This window comes from Xiphophorus hellerii, chromosome 23 (assembly GCF_003331165.1).
Source record: "Xiphophorus hellerii strain 12219 chromosome 23, Xiphophorus_hellerii-4.1, whole genome shotgun sequence".
In the NCBI taxonomy this organism is placed as follows: domain Eukaryota; kingdom Metazoa; phylum Chordata; class Actinopteri; order Cyprinodontiformes; family Poeciliidae; genus Xiphophorus; species Xiphophorus hellerii.
The window spans coordinates 31,131,635-31,146,758 of NC_045694.1; the positions used below are offsets into that span (position 1 = coordinate 31,131,635).

At 39.6% G+C, this 15,124-nt stretch overlaps 1 protein-coding gene across 1 annotated transcript in view; it reads left to right on the forward strand.

Moving 5' to 3' along the window:
* The first annotated feature begins 6,840 nt into the window (after positions 1 to 6,840).
* slc7a11 (solute carrier family 7 member 11) overlaps positions 6,841 to 15,124 on the forward strand; it is a 30,107-nt gene continuing 21,823 nt past the window's right edge. The window contains exons 1-2 of the mRNA XM_032555489.1: positions 6,841 to 7,378; positions 9,585 to 9,711. Coding sequence (XP_032411380.1) covers positions 7,099 to 7,378; positions 9,585 to 9,711 — 407 coding nt within the window. The 5' untranslated portion in view covers positions 6,841 to 7,098. The remainder of the gene's footprint in view (positions 7,379 to 9,584; positions 9,712 to 15,124) is intronic.

Consider the following 15,124-nt stretch of genomic DNA (forward strand, 5'->3'; position numbering starts at 1 on the left):
TGTCAAAGGGAACTTGACAAAATCAAACTTATTTTTGTGGTCTTTATCCACCACAGTGGAGGAGGAGACCGGATTTCCATATGCATGATTCAGCCTGGAACTTCAGTGTTGCAGTGTTATTTCTCAGAAGTTGCTGGCACTGTCTTGGAAATGATCTGAACATTAATCACTGTTTGGGTGTCCCAAATTCTCCACTTACGCAACAGTGAGCGTTTGGCCTTGAATTCCCCCAGTAGTGCCCTGTTTGTTACCCCACCAAACAGGGCACTGGGCTTTTCTGGAGGGCTTCTGGTACTTCAGGGGAATGGAATGTGGAAGGCGTGTGTGTGCTTGCCCTACAGCTACATACACGCTGAGCCAATTATGTTTCTCTAATCAAAGGTAAGTGAGTTTCCCACAGCGCCCTGGAAACTTGCTCACCATGTGAACATAAGAAATGGTGTTTATACTTCTGAGGGGGTGTGTGTGTGCGTGTGTGTGCCTCAAATGAGCCAACCTTTTCTGATTAACATAAAATGTTATGCTCTGTAAGTGCTTTGTACCTCTCTGATTGAACGAAAGGATTTCACAGGTTGCTGAAGATGAGGCTCATCCCTTCTCATTACCCACAGTTCTTCTCTCTCTGCACAATTACAGTACATAACCTTAAAACAGCCACATAGTCAAACGTAAAGTTCAACCTGACTTTAAACACTTTTGTCTTGGATAACCTACCATCGTGAGAAATTCTGAGTGGTAATGGACCTATTTTAATAGAAGAGCTATAATCAGAATTAAAAGAAAGAGTAAATTGTAGACTCTCTGACTCTGCCTTTCCTTTACATTTAATGATTCAAAAGCGTAGAAATAAACACAGATTGCAAAAACCTTCCGCTAAATGCTTATGAGTTGTTTGAAATATGGGACTCTACTCTATGGAGCAGATATGACTTTGTGTCTGTAGGTTCATCATTAGACTGGAGAAAATACTCTGGTTTGCTTATATTTACTACTTCTTTAATAAGTGATAAACTTTACCTGTTAACATGTGAACTTCCACCCGTAAATTCTTTTTTGCAGTTTTCCTGAGCACTGTAAGGTCTTATCTGAGGTGAATTTACTGGGTCACCATGGGGATGACTGGTTGATGTCTCCAATGTTTTCTTCCTCTGAGTAGACTTTTGGTTAGAATGGCAATAAAGAAACTATAAATGTCATTATCATATTCTTCAGATTAATAACCAGCAATTGTTGCTTTTCTAATATCCTTGCTGATATCTGTCCACCTCAGCATAGATTTTTGTATCTTTCATTGCAATCCTTTCACTGATGATGCTAAATAAATACATTAAAATCCCACAGGTATTATTTCCTTTCTAAAAGGTATTATAGTAGGATGAATGTACTCAGGTTTTCCTATAAATGTATATAAAGAATGAGAGAATCAGATCAGTATCACCAATGGAGACATGAGAAAATGTTATATTCCCATATTTTCACCATTTTATAGCACTTTAAGACAGATAAAGTCATAAAACGGTTTTATTTTGCCACAAATGTCAGACTGCATGATATTGTGTTATATGTTTATGGTAAAGACACATCCTGAAGGGACTATTAATATCTGTCAGTGTGTCCCTTGTGTTCACATATGACTGTATGCCTTATAGTTGCGAAACACCCCCCCCCGGCCACTCTTTCTCTTTATTATAACTTGCTCTTGTTACTGAACCAGGTTGGTTTTAGAGAGTCGGGCGAGTCTGAAGGATGTTGTTTTACATATAGTTTTGGCTACCCGTCAACCTAAAAACATTTTCCACTCTTTCCTCTCCAGAATCAAACATCATAGCTATTTTACAACCATCAAAGAACTTTAAGGTGACTCATTAATTGAATGTCCACAACATCTTTTAGATTTTCTTTATGCTAAATATTTTATTAGTAAGGCATTTTTGCAAGGGTCAGTACAGCTTAATTCAGTAGCAGAAATAATCAAATAAGTAAAATCAATCATCTAGTCTATGTTTCCCTAATGCTGACACTGAGAACTGAAAAGGGAACCTTTGAGAGAGACGGACAGAGTTTGGCGTTTCGAACCCCAGAACTGGCCTGATGATGAAGAAGGTGTTGCAGCAGGAGGAGGAGGAGGTTGATCGACGAAGGCAGGGATCTCTGTAGGTCTGATGAGCTTTCGTCTCTGCCTGGATGGTTGAGGTCACACAGGACTTGGGTGCTGGCAGGAAGAGTACTGACTTAGAGCAGCAGGTCTCGGGTCTTAGGGTGACTTCCTCATGTGTGTAGTGTTCCTCAGCTTCTTGTCTTGCCGCTCTGAATCTCCCTTAATCTTGTCTCACAATCTTTCTGGTCCGTTAAGATGTAGACGCGCTGACCTCATGGAAGGAAGGCACCAGTTCTTCTTCTTTGCCTTTATTCTTTGTCTTTGTTTTTGTCTTTGCCTTTGTCTTGGTCTTCATCTTTGCCTTTATCGTCATCTTTGTCTTTGGGGTCTGAACCTAGCAGATGAGAAAAGTGTGATTTGAAGCCACATGTTGCGGGGCTGATGGGTTGGTCCCCATGCACCGGACAGTCTTTGGATCTGTAGCCCCGGCTCTTCTTCAGCTGCAGAGTTCTTTGTCCATCTCGATCTTGGCTTGAAACTGCCTGGAGGATCCAACCAAAGGTTCTTCTTTTGCACCCACCTTTTATAAGGTTTATCCACCATTTTGGTGTGTTTGCATTGGCTGTCACTGACTGCTTGGACAGATGATCTCATATCCATCTTTGTCTTGGAGACATTATTGTCCTGATGTCTGTGCTAATGTCTCAGGGTTGCTCAATGGTCCTCCTACGTCCATTGCCTGCACAACCTATTTTCTGAAAAGTTTAACTTGTTCTACAATCCGTTTCCAAACAAGGTGTTGATCATCTCTGCACTCCTGTTAGTTCCCTTTTTCCCCCTAACCTTTTACCTACCATCTACCTCCAACATATCAGTGATCTTTAATTGTGTTACACCCTTTACACCATTTCAAGTTCAATGTCAAAATCACATTTATAAATTCTTTAGCTTCTCTGATTTAACATTCATTTATAATTTTATAATAACCATAACTTATTAGTTACTCTTATTATAATCTTAATGTGAGTTATTACAGATGTTTTCTGAAAAGAAACCAAGAATAATCCATGATTCTACTTATTTGATACCAAAGTTACAATTACTTGTTTTACATGTAAGTGTGCCCACAATGTAAGTGTAAGTATTATTACAAGTAAACCAATATTAATATAATTATTTTACTTTGGGTCTTATCCAATTACTCAAAATGTTTAGATTTCATTCTTTAAAACTTGTATGCTTTGAAAAAAGGAATAATCTCATCTATTTTCATAAATCTGCAGGCTGGAAACTTAATTCCTCTTTTTCCAGGAAACCTGCTCTTCCTGTTTCATGACTCTCTCTGTCTGACTATGATTTCTTATGATTAGATAGAAAAAAAAGTAGAATCAAAGCAAATTTGCAGGAGACAAAAACAACACACACAACCAGATTTATTTTTATTGAAGTTCAAGTCTACTGTTGGGTCTAGATGTCACTTGTGTGATTAATTTTAAAGGTAACTTTAAACTAAAATCTCCAGCATGGGGAAGTGGGATGATGTCGGGTTTTCTTGACAGCCTGTTTGGCATACAGACAGAATCCCCAAACAACAGAAATAGATGAAAAAGCTGCTTCTCTTGGCCCAGTGAGGTTGACATTTGCTTCAAAAAACAATCTGATGCAAGTTGTGCTGAAAGGAGTTAGCCTATCAGCGAAGCTGTTCAAGCCTAAAATAGCATATCAATGCTAACCATGTAGCAGGAGGACAGATGTCCCCGATGCTAACGTTAGAGTCCACAGTCCACATTTCTAAATAAGTTTTGAATGATCTGCAGTTTCTGAAACACTAAAACACTTCCCACCAATCTGATATTTGAAAAACCTAAATAGCAGTTTAAAAATAATATCTTTATTGTTGACAGGGCGTTGCAGAGACCTTTGGAGGGGCAGGGGCTCAAAGTAAAAAAGGGCACATTGAACAAGATCTTAAAACTCTGTACAACAACATAGCAACAACCCATATTAATCAAGAGTTTAATTGGATCCTGCTATATCATTGCCATCATGTGGGGACAATGCAAAGCAAATCTAGTCTATATTTTCCCCAACAGGTATAAAGTTTCTGTTTCTGCTGCTGACAGTCCTGGAGGTCTGAGTTGATCTGAGACTGTAGCTGTTAAACAGACCAGAGGAGAGAAGGTCTCTGGTTATAAAGTTATGAAATAAGCTAATTTGCTGCCATTTTACTAATGAAGCCCTAATAATATCTATTTAACCTCTAGAACAACCTGGCTGCAGACTGATTTATAGATCAAAAAATTCAAAGGGGTTCACTCTATATAATTTTTTGATGTTAGCACCTCTGAGATCTAGAATTATAAGACTGGGATATAAAGGCAAAGAAAACTCAGTAGATGCTGGTAGGGGCCTCCAGAGATTCAGGGTCCCCTAGAAATTGTTTAATTGTAACACAGACCATAGATCTAAAGCTGTAGCATCATTTATAGAGAATGACAATGTTATTAAATTTTATTTAATGCATTCAGCTCAGATACAAAATTGAACATTTAGGATTTAATTAGGAAGTTTACTTTGTAAAAGTTTAAAGAATCATATTGATAGTTTGATTGTTGTGTTACCATGGCTACAATATGGTGTAATCTTTGTGTTTGAATTGGGTTTGTTCACAAATACATCACAGCAAACAACCAATAATTAGTGATTGATTTTAAACTCGGCCAATAAATCTGGTCTCCCTCTCACAGACTTCACCTTATCTATATTTAAACATGTTAGCGATGCTGAGGTTCTTAGTAGGACGGGTTCCGGGGGGTTCTGTCTAAGGCCCCATATTACCTTGGGCCAGCCCTGCATGAACAGCCTCTGCGATGCGCATCTCTGGAATCTACCTGGAATCCCCCGGTGGCCCCTATGCCAGTTCCCCGATGCTTTGGAGACATTTTGGTTAATTTAATTGTGGCCTGTTTGGCTTTATGCTGCGGTTCTAATTATTGCTACAGTGTTTTTTCTGATGTTTATTTTGTGAACTCTAAATGCTCTGGGCCAATCTTCCTTTAACACTTGAGGTTCTGTAATAACTTCTATTTACAGCCGCAAACCTCCAGCCCAGATCCCGTCAGCAGAGGCTTTAAACCGCCTGGTAGAAACGTAAAGGAGAAGCAGAGTGAAAAGTCAGCAGGTGGTACCAGGTGATACCAGGTGCACATGGTACCACATGGTACCATGGTAGCAGGTGGTACCAGGTGGTACCGGGGCTTTAGGTGCGTCGCGACTTGCGGTGACAGTCGGTACCGTGTCTTATATCAGGATGTCTGATATAAAGACAGATATTCTTTATATCTGTCGGTGGACTGACTCAAACTGCCTGTAGCGAACCGGGCATTTAGCAGAATGATGAAGTTAAAGTCAAAAGTTTTCTCTGCAGCTGAAACATTTCTGTGTTTAGGGGCGAGGCGGGTTTTTCCCCTCTATTGCAAGGACGATTATAAAAATATAAATAGAAACAGTTTTTCTAACTTAAACATCAGAAACCAGTGTTTGAAAAAATATTCTTGCCCATAATTTGATAGTTAGAGGGCACATATCCGCTCTCCTCCTCACCATGGACCTCACCATGTTCAGACATGGTGAGGTCTGAACAACATGGAGGCAGAGAAACTGAGAGTCATTATTAGACTGAGGGCAGCAAGACTAGTTTATTTTGCTAAATTATAATATTTAGCTAAATATTATTGCTGAGGGGCACAAGCAGACCTTCTGACATATAGATTAAAAATAATAATAATAACAAATTGAAAAAAAAAATCAAAAAGGGCACTAGGGACATCAAGGATTAAAGGGGCAGGGGCTCAAACCCCCTTTGCGCCCCCCCCCCCCCCCCCCCCCCCCCGCCCCTGCATGTGTCTGATTGTTGAGCTTATGTGTCTGTTTTTATCAAATAATTTAGGAGAACTTAAAATGTAAATGTCAATAAATTGTTTTCAATTGAAATATGATTCATTTCAATTAATTAGAGACCTTGGAATTAAGTTTTGATTGAATCCCACCATTAGTATATCATGTTTTTCTTTCTGACCATCAGACTTCTAGTAATTATAGTTGAGGTTAGATTTTACATGGATCTATTAAAATTCACGGTTTAATAAAGTTAAGAGCTAATGACTAATGGATAATTCCTGCTTCAATATTGACAAATTAAAATCACAGTTTTAAGGGTAGAAATATAGATCTTTGTACATGTTGGTCAAGTTGTTAAATAAACAAAGAAAAGATGATGCCACTGTCTGAAAAAAATGAAAGGTGAAAATACTTATTGTGGAGTTCAAGTGTAGTTAGGGGTTTAGGGGTAGGTACAAAATACAAATGTGCCATTTCTTACCTAAGCATAACCAAAAACCTGGTTGGGGTTGATCAGGTAAGTTAACTAAGTCTGATTTTCAATGTCTTGTCAGCTCTTACAGTCATATTAAAGCAAGTTCTTCTTAATATCCTAGAATGTTTCAGTTTCTCACCCAGTTATAAAAATTCTATCTTGGGATAGACTGAGTTAAAAGCAAATGCAGTGAGCAGGTTTAAATAGAGGGAGAATCTAGAAAGCCGAGGAGAGGGCATGCAGGAGATAAGCACTCCCTCTAAACAAGTTGCCATGTCATGATTACCTTTCACCAAGTCAGCACAACACCTCCCCTGTGTGAGCCACTGCTGGTTTTAGAGAGGAGGCATGACTCAGAAAGGGGAGGGAGTACAAGCAGCAAAATCATGAAGCAAGACAAAAAGACAGAAGTCAGGGAGACCGATGAACAGAGACAAAAAAGTTGGGTGATGTCAGAGAGTTGAATGTGGAGCAGCAGATTTAAGGAAGGAGCATGAAAGACTACTTGTAGTGTGGACTGTAACAGTGAGGAACTTTTTCCTCCCTGGACTAGTCGTACCCTCACAGGCCCCACCAGAGAGACACATCCAACCCAGAGACTGTGCGCCAGGCAGTGTTTAAGAAGATGAACAGATCTACTTCTATTAAAAAAGATGAGGAAACAGCTTCAAATGGACAAATGTTTTCCCAAAATGGAAAAGATCCTGGAGGGAAACTCCAGGAAGGTGGTGGAAAGAAGGTGGAACTGGGCAAGAAGGTGACCCTGCTGCGAGGAATCTCCATCATTGTTGGGACCATCATTGGAGCTGGAATCTTCATCTCACCCAAGGGAATCCTGAAACACTCTGGCAGCGTGGGAATGTCTCTCACTGTGTGGATTGCCTGTGGTATCCTGTCACTTTTTGGTGAGTTACATTTCTGATTCGTGGGTGGCTTCAGAGGAATGGGTTCAAAACCTGGTCTTGCTCAGAGGACAGACAGAAGCTAGAGGGGAACAAGAGCAGAACACCTTCTGCTGAAGCTCTAAAGGAGGACTGAATGAAACACTGTACCATTATTTTAAAACAAACATTGACTATGATTTGTTCTGTTTTTAAATTCACACATTGAAATACATGATGTAACATGTCCAAAACACACTAGTGTTATGCTTTTAGCCTTAGGCTTGTACACAGACGCTGCTTAAATCAGTTCTCATTGGAATCTTGTTTCAAAATCTGGTTTTACAAGATTGTAATGTAAGTTATAATATATGAGGTGTCTGTTTGACTTGCAGGGTCTTCATGCTTCAACTATTTTAATAGCAAATTTAATCCAAGTATAAAGCATGGTTCATGATGGGCTGAACTGTTTTCAGGTCCAAAGCTAACAGAATGGCCAAAACCTGTGTCTGTGTTGTGACACGTTTTATTCTTTGACCTGGATCAGTCTTTATCAAAGTCTTATTTTTATTAGCTGTACTTATTTTCACAGGCAACACTGCAGGACGGGGCAATTAGCTCAGCCATAAAAGTTAGTTTGAAATACTGAAAGGAGGTTTTTACTTTTAATTAACACCATCTTGGATCACAGAGCACCAGGAACTCCTGGAACCCGTTCATGAGCCAAAGAAGCTGAGCTGACCCTTCATATCTTTAACAGAATGTTATGTCCATATTCAACATAGTCCCACTTAACTTCGTCGTACCGATGATAACAGAATCCATTGTTTCCTCTGTAGAGTTAGCTGAAGTCTAAAAGAGACAATGCATCCCAGGGTGGTCCATATCTGTTCCTCCTTAGCTACATCTGTGATTAAAGCCTTTGTTGCTCATGTGAAAGGTCGTGATCCGCCCTTAGGACTGAAAGGTTCACAGAATACTCAGTAAATTGCTTTCAGGTAATTTGTTGCCTCTTGGACAAAAAAGTCTTGCTTTTTGTCCAAATGATGAAATACAAAAATGTCTTGGTTGGTTTCTAGTTGGACTCAAATGCAGGTAGAAAAGAGAAGTGATGGGAGAAGAGAAGTTTTTTTTAAATAATTAAAAGATAGAGGACATTGAACAGACAGCTTGAAAAAAGCTGCCCAGCCTAATCTGGACCTAAATGGAAATAAAAGCTTGCTTGTTAATTCATTTATGTGATCAGCCACATCCATACGGAGGCCTGATTACTGTCTGAAATAACTTACACAGAACCCGTCAGATAAGTCCAAAAGGCATCCCACTGTGACCTGATCATGATGCTTCTGTGTCTGACATGTTTTAGCCCACTTCATGTTGTCAGGCGGGTTCTAGTGACTCAGTGATTATACAGGTCTGACCGTCATCTGAGGTCCAAATGCAGACCTGGATCTGACTGGTAAAATAATACCATGATAATTCATATTTTCATATTAGACCAAGTAAGATTGGATAACTTTTTATTCCTTTGGAGATGAAATTATAATTTTATAACGGGCTTTTGTACTTACTCAGGCTTTTGTCTGGGGGTAAATTCTTCCTCACAGAGAAGAGAAATAAATGACCCAACCTGACATGTGCCAACAGAAAACTGTTTGTTTTTCTCCACATTATTACTAAATTCCCTTCCCACCTTTACCAGCATCTGTTCCTTTGCAGATTTACACAGAGGATTAAATCCAGTCATGTTCAACATTGCTCCCATCTACTGTATATACTGAGAGTCTGATGCTTTGACTCAACAGATAATTAATTATCAGTTGATAACTGAGTTAACATTGTGTCATGTCAGGCTGATTGCTCCACCAGCTCTCAGTCCTTAAGTATCTCTGCCCAGTGCTGTACAGTAGCATGGCTTTATTATATTGTGTTGTTGAATCCCTAAAGCCTTCAGTTTTCATGCTGTAATGAAAACTCCAAGCACATTATCCTTAAATACTCTACTTCAGCCTCTTCTTTACTCTCTTTATTTCTCTTGCTCCATACTCTAATTAAGATTCAACCCTGCAGAAGTTTCTCCCTAAAGCTGCCTGGGTTCTGGAAAGCCTCCCAGCATCATATCCTGTAGGGACTTCTGGGCCTACAGAGTATTATTCTGTAAATGTGACGGTTTCTGTATCTGTCTTCTTGATATTAAACTAAAACTAATATGTTATCTTTGTCACTGCAGGAGCACTGTGCTATGCTGAGCTGGGGACTTGCATTAAGAAGTCTGGAGGACATTACACATATATAATGGAAGCATTTGGACCTCAGATGGCTTTTATCAGACTTTGGGCTGATCTCATTGCAATAAGGTGATGTATTGCAAATCTTGTCAGTCCAATGATTGACCAATGGTTTAACACTAAGTGACAAATTGTGCCCTGTCTCAAAGTTCCCACACATTTCACCCAAAGCCAAACAGTCAACATGCAGTGCCTTGGTTTCAGCACGTCGGTCTGTGCAGGATGTCACCCACCACCAGGGGGACACCCATCCCACTTCAGTATACATCACACCATATACTGTATATATACAGTATATATATATATATATATATATATATATATATATATATATATATATATATATATATATATATATATATATAAACTCCTAATGTAAATCCTAAATATAGAATTATTATTCAGAAAAAATCCCATGACTTTTAAAAGCTTCCCCCGGGCTGCTGGTAGGTAGAGAGGTAACAGTGGAAACTAGAAAATTTCGGAAGAAATTTAGCCGGGGCCTGCCAAGGCGTGCCCGTCGGTTTGGGCCCGGCGTTGTCACGCTACAAATTGGCATCGATGCTAAAGAACGCTGCAACGTAATCAATAGCATGCTGAGAATCACAAGAACGTTAAGTAAGGTGGACGTGCACCATTCAGTATGATTTAAAATGTTGTCAAGGCTTTTATTTTGGAATTTTTGTTAAACTTCATTTCAAAGGGCCAACCTAATCCCATGAATAACAGTCATTGGATAAAATCAGTTATATAATGCTCAAAACACAAGTAGTTGATGTAAAAATATTAAAGGCTTTTATTTTGGAATTTTTGTTCAACTTCATTTCAAAGGGCCAAACTAATCCCATGTGTAATAGTCATTGGGTTAAATCAGTTATATAATGCTGAAAACGCAAGTAGTTGATGTAAAAATATTCAAGGCTTTTATTTTGGAATTTTTGTTAAACTTCATTTCAAAGGGCCAAACTAATCCCATGTATAACAGTCATTGGGTTAAATCAGTTATATATTGCCCAACAGAGCAAATATCTGATTTAAAAATATTCAAGGCTTTTATTTTGAAATTATTATTATGCTTAATTTTAAAGTTCCAAACTAATCCCATGTGTAACAGTTACTGAGTTAAATCAGTTATATACAGCCCATAGCAGCAAGTAGTTCTAAAGGCCAGTTCAGTCCTGATCTGTTTCAACTGAGGGTTCCACTATAGATAGAACTACAGTGATGCGTATTTGTAGTCCTAATCAGCAGCCAATAGCCTCTTGAGTTCCGTTGCTATGTTAAATAAGTTTCTCACCAAGGTGTGAACTGTTACTGACAGAGCCTGAGACAGCCTAGAAAATCCTGTCGCATGACTTTGCTCTGAAGCACCGTGACAGAAAACTGTACGGTCTAGATAAATTTCGAAAACATTTTACCGGAGCAGACATGTGTATCAATGTGAGGACCGATTTTGATACCAATCGTGCGATATTTGTGGGCGTGATGGCGATTTCAAAATTATTTTGGGCTCAAAAAATCTCTTCATTTCTCACTCTAGCCGAGATCTAAAGGCCCTGGCTCTCACTCTAATTTTCGGAAAAATGAGAAACTTTGGGTCGCTTAGAGACAAATTGTGGACAAACCGTAACTGGTATCGACGAGCCGTCTTCACTTTCGAAGAGATCACAGACGTATCTACAAAATGAAATTTGAATGGCATTTCTACGTGAATTCGTGACGACACAGAAAATCCTCAAAAATAGGGTATTTCTAGGATTTTTCCCATTGACTTATAATGGGTTTTTTTTCGTAGTTTTTTGCGAATTATGTCGCCACGTTAAGCCCAAATCCCACCAAAAGTAATAGCTCCAATGGCGTGAATTTTCTGCACGTTTTGATACCTCATTTGTAGGTGTGCACGCAGCGGTATGAGCCGCATTAACGGTTACGGATGAAAAATAAAGAATTGGGAGAATAGCAATAGGTTCCTGCCATTGCTTTGCATGGCAGGCCCCAAATAGGATTCAAGCCAACGGTCCATACCAGAATATGCCCTAAAAGCCTTATCTCCAGCAAATTCCTTTATTCTGTCTCCTACAGTCTGAAATTAATAAATGAATTTATGATCAAATTAAAACTATCTGGTCAGAACAAATATAAAATGTCATTCTGTTGGAATGTAATCATGTTCAGCCTTTCATAAGCATTTTAATTTAACCTTGACATTTTAAAGTCACTTAAAAAAGTTATTTTAATAAATTTGTGCCACTTGCAGGCTTTTATTTTTTATTTAACCATGTTAAATTTGACATTTTCATTCTGGGTTCATCTTCTGGTTTCTTTTAATGGGCTTTGGTTCTTGAAACAGCACACATCTTCAGAAGTGTGATCTTAAATGAAAAGTGGCCCAAAGCTATAGGACAGTTATAGCTATAGCTTACTAATGCTAAGGAACATTTTCTGCTCCTGATTATAAAAAATATCAGTTTGTTCTCTATATTAGTTTAGAAAGTTTTCTCAGGAAACCCAGCAGTTTGCACCAAGTCATTGTCTTTCAGCATCCACTCCTGGGCGAATGCGTAGTGACAGTAGTAAATAGATTGCATTGAACTGTTGACTTTGCAGAAATCCCTCATACTGACCATGCATGTTGTAACAGTGGGAAGAAAAACTTTCCTTTCACAGGAAGAAATATCCAACAGAAAAGACAGAGCAGAGACACAAGAAGAAATCCAGTGCTTCCCTTGAGAAAGGTGTGAGAACAGAACAGAACGCCAGACCCGATGTAGCTTCTATGAAAAGACGAAAAAAAACCCCAAAAAACAGCAAAAAGTTAAAAAGCTGAGACTGCAAAATTGGAAAGTAGTCGGAGAATGTGAACATATATTTATGGGGCTGATTTATCTAATCCCATTTGTTCCATGTTATTCTGGGATTGTTCTGTGTATACTGTCAGCAGATTAGACCATCCATCCATCCATCCATCCATCCATCCATCCATCCATCCATCCATCCATCCATCTTCTGTACACCCTTGTGCCTAGTGGGGTCAGGAGGGGTGCTGGTGCCCGTCTCCAGCGAACGTTTCGGGCGAGAGGCGTTTCAGGTTGCCAGTCTGTCTCAGGGCAACACAGAGACAGACAGGACACAGATTATATAAATAGTTATATAAACTACAGTATTACAGCGTAAATATTCTGAGAGAGAAGCAGCCGGTGGTCAGGCTCAGGAAGAAGAACTACCAGCATAAAATCTATCATGGTATTGTTAATCCTCCATCTTGTTTCTTAAACACAGATCTTCAGTTTACAGTTTCTCTGTGTCATCATCTCATGTAGCTCTGCAGTCTGCCCTCCACACTGGCCAGTAGAAACTTGATCTCAGTGAATTGACAAACTTATTCTTTTGACCAACTCAATAAAACAGAGCTCCTTTTCAGTGATGGCAGGCTGTGGTGTGTTTGGGATGAAGTCCCCGGCCACATGTATTATTAAGCCCAAAGCAGTGATCAAATAATACGCAGCTAGAACCCAGCAGATAATGTGAGGAACTCTGAGGCTCTGTCTGCCTGCAACCTTTGGGATACCCAGATAAGAGCAGAGAGGAGAGAGAAGCCCTATATGTGTACACTGCCAAGCCAAAGCTGTGCAAACAGTCTAGTGGTTATCCTGGCCTGACCAGTTCAATGCTGGCCTCCGGCAAGCGGGATTGTACGAACACCATGGGAAGAGATGAGGGACAGAGGCAGAGAGTCAAAACAATGGGAAGAACAAAAGGAGATTTTGTCAGCTGCAGCGCCTCAGCAGCTGCTCTGGGGAATGAACAGGGTGTTCTGCTGAGCCACGGATCAGACTGTGGAAGCAGCCAAACTCAGGAGCTCTGTGCTACGGTCACACATGCTTAACTAGGTGACCACGGGGTTCTGGATACAGAGGAAGCTCCATCTGGCACACCCTGACCCAATAAAACCCAACAAAACCCCCAGTTTAATTCAGCAGAGGTCCTAGCAATTAAAACTGTCTTAACATTATCACATTTACATTTGATTTATCTTGTATTGATCATAGGGCAACAAATTCTTAAAGGTCATCATTTATTTTTTATGCTACATACATGACTTTACAAAGGTATTCACACTGCTTGAACATTTTCCCAGTTTGTTCTACAGCAGAGGCCCCCAGCCCCGGTCCCTTGGGCCCTCTGTCCTGCATGTTTTAGCTGTTCCCCTTAAATTTGCACACCTGGATTAAATGAATGGGTGATTAAAGGTGCATTCACACCAGCTTTAGTCTGCTTTAGTTCCCTGGAAAGTCTGGTTTGTTTGCTGAGGTGTTTAGTATGTAAAGGTGCCTTTCCTTAAAATTGAAATTTTGAACTCAAACATGCAGACATGCACACAAAGGATAGCAACAAAACAAAGCTGAAAAACATTCAACTTTTGGCACTATCACTGGTATCACACCCTGTGTTCTATTCACCCCAAGTAGCAGAAAAGCTTGACTGTCCATTGCTCCCCGTCCTGCCCAGAGAGACTGCTGGAAGCTTTGGGGCCATTTTTCTACCTGTCTTGCGAGTATGTAGACTGAATTTTTTGTCAGTTCTTTTCAGTTCAGCTCAAACTCAGACAAACATCATTCTTAAGTATTATCACAGGTTTCTTTTTGGGTCTAGGTCTGGAGTTTGACTTAATCAGGCTGCATGGTGGATAGTTGGCAGATTTTATGACTCCCAGCTTACGGTCTCTCTGATGGATGGATTCTCTCTGGATACGCTGACTTCCTCTTACAGTCCAATAACATGATTTCCAGATTAACTGGTCTTTTTAAAGTGTCCTTTATTTAGCGGTATGCTTGCATAGTTGTGTCCTCTGTATCTGTGGCTGTCTAGGTCATTGTCCTGCTGGAAGGTGAACTTCTGTCCAGATCGTAGGTCCTTTAAAACCTCTAACAGGTTTTCTTCCAGTATTTTCCTGTGTTTGACCTTTGCATTAACTTTGATCAGCTTCTCTTAGTCTACAGTGATGAGCAGGTCGACCTGTCTGCTGCTTCCTCTGGGTCTTCATGATGCTGTTTCTTCACTAATGTTCTCTAATCTATTAAAGCTTTTACAGAACTACTGGATTTAATATACAAACAGGTAGACTGTCTTTATAAATTAGATTGTTCTGTATTTCTTTTAGCAGTATGCTCACCACGCTGACGTCTGATGGGAATTGCTTTACCCTGACACAAAAATCTTTAAATAATTCCAAAAAATCATGCATTATTTTGCTTGCACTTTACAATAGTCCAAATACACTGCCTGGCCAAAAAAATAGTCGCCACCAAAAAATGGTCACACTCTAATATTTTGTTGGACCGCCTTTAGCTTTGATTACAGCCTGCATTCTCTGTGGCATTGTTTCAATAAGCTTCTGCAGTGTCACAAGATTTATTTCCATCCAGTGTTGCATTAATCTTTCACCAAGATCTTGTATTGATGATGGGAGAGTCTGACCACT